At 47.1% G+C, this 9,281-nt stretch overlaps 1 protein-coding gene across 2 annotated transcripts in view; it reads left to right on the forward strand.

Moving 5' to 3' along the window:
- Positions 1-4,064: 4,064 nt before the first annotated feature.
- Positions 4,065-9,281, forward strand: part of RFX2 (regulatory factor X, 2 (influences HLA class II expression)) — a 54,295-nt gene continuing 49,078 nt past the window's right edge. For both annotated transcript variants that reach the window (XM_006868890.1, XM_006868891.1), the window contains exon 1: positions 4,065-4,169. In XM_006868890.1, the coding sequence (XP_006868952.1) occupies positions 4,065-4,169 (105 nt within the window). The remainder of the gene's footprint in view (positions 4,170-9,281) is intronic.

Here is a 9,281-nt window from a genome sequence, read left to right on the forward strand (position 1 = left end):
TGCACTACATCGTTTGATTTCTTAACTGCTGCTTCCGTGAGTGTTAATGGTCTGAGCAAAATGAAGTCTTTGAAGAGCGGAATGCAGGCTCATTTTACTCCACGTGGTTCTGGGGACATCTAGTGGTTGACAACTTCAATCTTTTCTCCATTTATGTGGATGTTATGTATTGGTCCAGCGGTGAGGATATTTGTTTTCTTTACAGTGAGGTGTAACCCTTACCAAAGGCTGTGCTCTTTGATCTAGTCATGCTATTCCCTCCTAAAATCACTGTTGTTACCCCCTTTATGGGTTCAGACGGGAACCAAGCAGTGATGGTACACAAATGGCACATTCAAACCTTTGGAGAAAGTTCTTATGCAGAAGACTTCTATTAAGAAACATCCAACAGACTACATGGGGGCTTCACAAAGTTCACGGGGGAAATTCCATTGTCTTTTCATTCCATTTTTCCACATATTTTGCTAATCCCCTCATAATTCCAGCGGTCAGTTCTATCAACTGAGAGAGAAAGAGAGTTGGAGACCCAGGAAACAGGATTGGAAATTGGGAGGAACGGAATGTAGGTTCACTTTATTCCGCGTGGCTCTGGGGACATCTAGTGATTGACAATGACTAAGTCATGCTCATATAGGTCCTCAGGGGTACCAAAGGCTTTGATGGGAGGGGAAGGCTAGGGGCACTCAGGGAATGCCCCCCTTCAATAAAGAAAGGATTCAAACAACATGCCAAGATTCAAACACATACACACACACACACACACACATGCGTGCACACCACTTTCTACTTTCCTTGAGCAAATTATGCTAATCTGAGTTTTGGGGGTGATAAATGAACATACAAAAAATCTGTTGTTGTGGAGTGCTGTCAGTTCGGTTCTGACTCATAATGACCAGAAGTCCAACAGAACCACAGATCATGCACCATCCTCACAATTGTTATATTTGAACCGGTTAGCATGGCCACAAAAAAAAGGTCTTCCTCTTCTTCACTAACCCTCCACTTTACCAAGCATGATGTCCTTCTCCAGGGACTGGTCCATCCTGACAGCATGTCTAAAGTATGAGAGATCAAGTCTAGCCATCTCGGCTTCTAAAAAGCATTCTGGCTGTACTTCTTCAAGACAAATTTGTTTGTTCTGACAGTCCATGGTACTTTTAATATTCTCATCCAATACCACAGTTCAAATGCATCCATTTTTCTATGGTCTTCCTTATTCATTTTCCCACTTTCACACACACATGATGGTGGTGATGGTGTGCCACGAAGTCGGTTCTGACTCATAGTGGCCCTGTATAGGGTTTCCAAGGCGGTAAACCTTTATGGGAGCAGAAAGCCTCATCTTTCTCTGGTGGAGCGGCTGGTGGAGTTGAACTGCTGACCTTTTAGGTAACAGCCCAACTTGTAACCCACTGTGCTACCAGGGTTCCTTCACACGCATGTGAGGTGATTGAAAATACCATGACTTGAGTCAGGTGCACCTTGGCCCTTAAAGTGACATCTTTGCTCTTCAACACTTTAAAGAGGTCTTGTGCAGTAGATTTACCTAATGCACTGAGTGGTGCAAACACTCTCCTGCTCGAGGTTCAAGCCCACCCAGGGGCATCTCAGAAGAAGGGTCTGGTGATAAAGTCCAGCAGATGTTTTTGAGATCTGAGTCTGCTGGGCACTGTGTTAACCACACGCACACTGTGTACAGCGCAACAGTTCATTCCTCACCACGCCCCCTAGAGGCAGGAGCTGGGGAGAAGCCGTTTCAAAGGAGTGGCACTGTAAGGTAAGCACTGGACTGCTAACCACAAGATTGGAGGTCCAAATCCACCAGCCACTTCTCAGAATCCCTATCTGGGGTCTCTAAGTCAAAGCCGACTCAAGGCACTTAACATTAACAACCACAGAGGAGCCCTTGGGACCCAGTGGGTTAAGTGTTGGCTGTGGTTAGCAGTTCAAGTCCACCAGCTGCTCTGTGGTAGGATGAGGCTGTCTGCTCCCATAAAAGATATATGGTCTCAGAAACTAAGAAGCAGTTCTAGTCTATCCTAGAGGGTCCCTGTGAGTTGGAACCCACTTGATGGCAGTGAGTGGGTTTGGGTCAGATGCTCAAGGTCACCAGTTGCATATTTAAACATGAAGACAGTTTGCTCTTTCCTGTTGTCATAGAAAAGGGTTTGTCTCATCTGCCACTTTGTGCTGATGCTAACTGCGTCTTTGGAGATACAATTTTTGTTAACTACCTGCTGTGACACTGTAGGATCAGCACTGGACTTGGAACCACAAGGTCGGAAGTTCAAACCCACCACCTATTCCTTAGAAACCCTATACAAGGTCGCTATGAGTCGAAACCAACTGGACCGCACTTAATAACAATAACACCTGCTTGCGAGATGTAGGTATCTGAAGCAAATAAGTAGGTACCACTGCTTGCCTCCATGGTGAGACACACTTCTTGTTTTCCTGCCACAGTTCCTACAGTCTCCTTCCAACCATGGATAGCGGGTGTACACCCCCACCCCCATCCCCACTCCCCCACCCCAGCGCCACAGCAGGTGTTTCTCCCCCTAGGGGCCAGGTTTTCCACCAGGATCAAGTCTGCCCACAGGAGACACAGAAAAGTATCTGAAGATGTTTTTGATGATCACAACAAGAAGTCAGGGGCAGGAGCAGGGGTGGTACTCAACACCCTCCAGGACACGAGATGTCCCCCCGCCCAGAGAAAGATCCAGCCCCAGATGTCATTGGTTTCAAGGGGGAGAGACCCTGCCCCAGGAGAATTACACAGCTCCCCAAATTACAAGCATTCAAGAATTTTCCGTTTGCTGGATAGTCAAGTAAACCATTGAATGCCCTTCATCCTGGATTAGCCTGGTCATTCTGTTGAGACAGGTCTGCGTTTGTGCTGTGGTGGGTGGTTATTGCCAAAGCCTTTGTTGTTTTCCATTTTGAAACCTGCTCTCTGCCCCCTCTACCCTCTCTTTTCGACCCCTCTGACCCAGTATCACTAAGATTTTAGAGGGAGCGCCTGAATCTGAAGGTTCTTATTCTACACATTTTGTACAATATCGTCTTTCTCATGCGAGATGCAGTTTTATAGCAAACACCAAGCATTCTAGCTTAGTCTCTGACCCATATGTATTTCTGGATTACAGGGCAATTGTAATCCAGAAGCTTGGAGGATGCTGGCCACTTGTGCTTGCCTTGGTGGTACAAATGGTTAAGCACTCAGCAGCTAGTTGAAAGGTTGAAGGTTCAAATCCACCCACTGGCACCTCAGAAAAAAGGCCTGGTGATCTGCTGGGAAAAACCCACTACATAAAAGCCAAGGGAGCACAGTTCTACTCTGACATGTATGAGAGCATCGGGAGTCAGAAGCAACTCTTACGGCAACGGTTTAGCACTTGTCAATTTCTGTACTGGAGTCCTGGTGTGGCGCTGTAGGATAAGCACTGGACTGCTAACCCACAAAGCAGGTGGTTCAACCCCACCAGCTACTCCTTGAAAACCCTATACAGGATCGCTGTGAGTCAGAACTGACTAATAACAACCTTTGTACTAGGAGCCCTGGTGGCACAGTAGGTTAAGCGCTGGCCTGCTAACCCACGCTGGAGAAAGATGAGGAGGCAGTCTGCCCTCCTAAAGAACGATAGCCTCAAAAACAGCTGGTAGTTTTGAACTATTGACCCTGAGGATAGCAGCCCAATTAGTAACCACTACACGCGTAGTGATTACGAATCGGGCTGCGAACCTTAAGGTCAGCGGTTCGAAACTACCAGCCGCTCCGCGGGAGAAAGATGAGGCTTTCTACTCCCGTAAGGATTTACACCCTCGGAAACCCTGTACAGGGCCGCTATGGGTCGGAACCGACTCGACGGCACTTAACAACAACAACAACAACAACAACACTACCAGAGCTCCTTAGGGTCGCTGTATATGGGAACCGACCGGACGTCAGTGGGTGTGGGTGTGTTCGCTTGTGTCATGGTCTGTGTTTGAAGCTTCCTCTTTGGCCTTCGTGATTGCAAAGCCTGCCCCACTCAACCTCTGTCCGCCTCTCCCCAGAGCTGAGTATGCAGAATCCTGAGGGCGGAGCCGAATCGCCGACGTCTGTGGCTTTGCGTCCGACTGCAGCGACCCCAGCACCAGGGCCCCAGCCTGTGCCCACCTCACCGCAGGTAACACCCTACCACCTAGGTGCCAGCTTGCTCCTTCCCCTAGAGAGTAGACGCCACTCGAGACGGCTGCTATCGACATAGGCAGGCCCTTACCATTCTACTTCCCTGTGATTTGTTCAATCAGCACCCCACCCCCCCCAGGAAAAGGTGATATGGAATGGAGAAGAATCGCTCGCCTGAGTGCAACTTAGCATGTGTTTATCTCATATGTGTATGCGTGTGGTAAGGTATATCTAACCAAGGCGCTGTGGGACCAGCACTGGCCTTCTAACCTAAAACCCAGCAGCTACTCCTTGGAAACCCTATACAGGGGCACTATGAGTCGGAACTGACTCGACAGCACTTAACAACAGCCGCCCAATATCTGCCACTTGAGGTTTGGGGTTTTGTTTCGTTTGTTTTTATTGTGAATTGAGTGATAGTTTACACGGAAGAGCATCAGTTTTACATTCATCCTATCGTATTTAGCTTCATTGCAATGATTACAATCCCCTCCGTGCGTCATCATTCAACAATATTTGCTTCTAGTCCCTGTGTTTTGGGGGAGATTTTTTGGGATGTACACAAAAACACTCAGGCATATATAATCATTTCAACAACTAAAGGGCACATTCTGCAAGCCTGCCTCCTGGCTGCCTTGAGTGTCTTTACATGCCCAGCTCAGTGACAATTACATTGATCGTGTCCAACCATCGCCACTTCCATTTCCAGATTGTTCCAACTGTCCTTATCTTTGTGTAGCAGTTTTCTTGCACCTTGGAAATTGCCCTGTAATCCAGAAATGCATTATGGGTCAGAGACTAAGCTAGAATGCTTGGTGTTTGGTGCAAAATTATATCTCACATGAGAAAGAATATTTTCTAGAAAAATATTATATGTATAGTAAGAATTCTTCAGATTCAGGCTTTCCAACTGCATGCTTCTGGATGGCTCCAGTGAATTGCAATCAGCATCAAGTAGACAGACAGAAGCTCAGACAAGATGTCCTATGACTGCCCGAGATCAGAGACCAAGTCCCAAGGGAAGACTCCTGAGAATCACCTTGGCCACGTGACCACCCTCAGCTTGCCAACAGCGATCTGAGAATTAGGAGTTCAGGAACAAGAAATGATGACAGAGAGACCATTAAGCTCTCTGGGTGGCACTTTAATAAAGGGTCCCTGATGACGCAGTGGTTGAGCGCTAAGCTGCTAGCCAAAAGGTCAGCAGTTCTAACCCATTTAATGGTTCTGCAGGAAAAGAGACTCAGCCATCTGCTGTTGTAAACATCGTGGTTGTGGTTAGGTACAACCCCATGTTCCGCAGTTGAAACACTGCCCAGTCCTGCGCCTTCCTCACAGTCGTTGCTATCTTTGAGCCCAGTGCTGCGGCCACTATGTCAATCCATTTGAGGTGCTGGAGAAGAATTTTAAAGTACGATGGAGTGTCAGAAGAATGAACAAATCTGTCTTGAAAGGAGTCCAACCAGAACGCTCCTTAGAAGCCAGGATGGCAAGACTTGGTCTCTTGTTCTTTGGACATATTATCAGGCGGGACCAGCCCCTGGAGAAGAACATCGTGCTTGGTAATAAAGTGGAGGGTCAGCAAGAAAGAGGAAGACCCCAACAGAATGCACTGACACAGTGGCCACGGCAATGCATTCAAACATCGCCACGAATTTGAGGATGGCACAGTGTTTGTTCTTTTGTACGTGGCGTTGCTGTGAGTTGGAACCAGCTCAACAGCACCTAACAACCACAATTTTCACTAGCCACATGCCTATACATTTAGTGGCTATCACATTGGACACCAACACATATATTTCACACAGATCCTTTGTAAAATATTGTCAAAACCCACTGCTACCTGATGGATTCCAACTTCCAGGGACCTGTAAATTGGTATGGAGCACACAGGTTTGTCTTTCTCCTGCAAGTGCCTGGTGGGTTTGATCTGTCAATGTTGAGGTTAGCAGCCAAGGTTTGGCCCAGAGCCACCAGAACTCCTTATAAAGCCTGCAAACTTCATTGACATCAAGTCAAGTCTAACTCATAGTGACCTTGTATAAGGAGCGTTTCCAAGGCTGTCGGTTTTTCTGGGCGCAGAAAGCCTCATCTTTCTCCTGTGGCTGGTGGGTTTGAACTGCTAACCTTGTGGTTAGCAGTCCAGTGCTTTTCCTACAATGCCACCACCAGTGCTTTTATGAAGCACCATTGTTGTTGTTGTTGTTGTTAAGTGCTGTTGAGTTGGTTCCCACTCATTTTTGTTGTTGTGAGGTACCATCAAGTCAGTACTGACCCTGTGCACAACAGAACAAAACACTGCCCGGTCCTGGGGCAACATCACAATTGTTGCTACATCTGAGCCCACTGATGCTGCCACTGTGCCAATCCATCTCATTAGGGGTCTTCCTCTTTTTCTCCGACCTTCCACTTTACCAAACAGGACATCCTTCTCCCGGAACTGGTCTCTCCTGGTAATATATCCGAAGTATGAGAGACAACATCTGGCCATCCTGGCTTCCAAGGAGCACTCTGGCTGTACTTCATCCTACACAAATCTATTTGCTCTTTTGGTAGTCCATGGTAATTTCAATATTCTCCTCCAACACCATAATTCTTCTAATGCATCAATTCTTCTACGGCCTTCCTTCTTTATTGTTCAACTTTCACATGCATATGAGGTTACTGAAAATACCATGGCTTGGGGCACATGTACCTTAGTCCTCAAACTGACATCTTTACTCTTGAACAGTTTAGGGCAAAGTGTTGAAGAGTAAAGTTCATAGCAAGGTTTCTGAGGAGTGACTAGTGAGGGTGAACCATCAAGCATGTGGTTAGCAGTCCAGTGCTTGTCCTACCCCCCAGTACTGTTGTTGTTAAGGGTCGTCAAGTCAATTCCGACTCATAGCGAACCTTTATGGGGTTTCCAAGGAGCAGCTGTGGGTTTGAACCACCAAGCTTGTCATTCCCAGTTCAGCGCATTAACCGAAGTGCCACACCAGGACGCCCGATGTTCTTGTTGTTGAGTGCCATGGAGTCGGGATCTGACTCATAATGACCCTGTACAGGGTTTCCAAGGAGCAGCTGGTGAGTTACAACTGTCGGCCTTAAGGGCCCAAACCAACATTGCAGTTTACCGCATTACCCGGCAGCGCCAGACCAGGAGTCCAGGACTCCCGTAGACAGATGTAAATCCCTCATGTCCCCATTTATCTATGTATTTATTGATCTACTCTTTAATTAAGGTACAATTCATAGAACATAAAGCTCACCCTTTTAAAGGGCACAGCTGTGTTCGTACATTCAGCTAGTGGTGTACCATCCAATGTTCCAGAACATTTTTATCACCCCTAAAGGGAATCCCCATCTCCATTAAGTAATGGCTCCCCTGCCCTCTCTGCATGTTAGTGGGATCACATGTTGTCCTTCTGAGTCTGACTTCTCTTACTCAGTGTCCTGTTTCCAAGGCTCCTCCACACCGTAGCATGTGTCAGGACTCCATTCCTTTATATGGCTGCGTGACACCCACAGCGTGCCTGGACCACATTGTGTTGGGTCATTCCGCTTATTTATTTTGGTGCCCATGTGTTTTCTTTGTCATTCGTTGTGACTCACAAGGGGCTGTGTCCCTGTGGAATTCTCTAAGTGCCTAGTGTCCAACTCAGCTGGTGTGGAGAGAAATACTCGTTTGCTGGTACCGCTATGACAGCCTTTGTGTTTTCATTATATCCCTTAGACGCTAGAGGGCAGTGTGAGAGTGTGGTGGGAATGAGAGCTTGTTTAGAAAGTGAAGCAATGAAGAAATCCCATTAAATGTTGTTAGGTGCCGACTCCAAGTCATACTGATCCCATGTGACAGAGTAGAACTGCCCCCCAGAAGTCTGTCACCTGGATGGAGGCAAATCACCAGGGCTTTTATCCCGCAGAGTTCTGTGTACGTATGTAGGAGTCTGTGTGTATGTATGTGGAGTCTGTGTGTGCGTATGTGGAGTCTGTGGGCGTATGTGAGCGTATGTGTGCGTATGTGGGAATCTGTGTGTGCATATGTGGAGTCTGTGTGTATGTATGTGGAGTCTGTGTGTGCATATGTGGCATCTGTGTGCGCATGTGGGAGTCTGTGTGTATGTATGTGGAGTCTGTGTGTGCGTATGTGGAGTCTGTGGGCATATGTGGGAGTCTGTGTGCGTATGTGGGAATCTGTGTGTGCATATGTGGAGTCTGTGTGTATGTATGTGGAGTCTGTGTGTGCGTATGTGGCATCTGTGTGCGTATGTGGGAGTCTGTGCATATGTGGAGTCTGTGTGTACATGTGGAGTCTGTGGGTATGTGGAGTCTATGTGTGTGTATGTGGAGTCTGTGTGTGTGTGTCTGTGTATACATATGTGGAGTCTGTGTGTGCATATGTGGAGTCTGTGTGTATGTATGTGGAAGTCTGTGTACGTATGTGGAGTCTGTGTGTGTATGTGGAGTCTATGTACGTGTGTGGAGTCTGTGTGTGGGTATGTGGAGTCTGTGTGTGCATATTTGGGAGTCTATACATATGTGGGAGTCTTGTGTGCATATGTGGGAGTCTGTGTGTGTATGTGAGAGTCTTGTGTACGTATGTGGGAGTCTGTGTGTGCGTATGTGGGAGTCTGTGTGTATGTATGTGGGAGTCTGTGTACATGTGTGGGAGTCTGTGTGTGCATATGTGGGAGTCTTTGCATATGTGGGAGTCTGTGTATGTATGTGGAGACTGTGTGTACATATGTGGGAGTCTTGTGTATGTATGTGGGAGTCTTGTGTATGTATGTGGGAGTCTGTGTATACGTATGTGGGAGTCTGTGTGTATGTATGTGGAGTCTGTGTGTGCATATGTGGAGTCTGTGTGCATGTGTGGGGTTCTTGTGTACGTATGTGGGAGTCTGTGTGTGCATATGTGGAATTCTGTGTGTATGTATGTGGGAGTCCTGTGTGCATATGTGGGAGTCTTGTGTACATGTGTGGGAGTCTGTGTGTGCATATGTGGATGTGTGTATGTGTGTATGTATGTATGCATGTATGTGGGAGTCTGTGTGTGCATATGTGGGAGTCTGTGTGTGCATGTGTGTATGTATGTATGTATATGTATGTATGTGGGAGTCTGTGTGTG

This window comes from Chrysochloris asiatica, unplaced genomic scaffold, assembly GCF_000296735.1.
Source record: "Chrysochloris asiatica unplaced genomic scaffold, ChrAsi1.0 scaffold00125, whole genome shotgun sequence".
Classification (NCBI taxonomy): Eukaryota; Metazoa; Chordata; class Mammalia; order Afrosoricida; family Chrysochloridae; genus Chrysochloris; species Chrysochloris asiatica.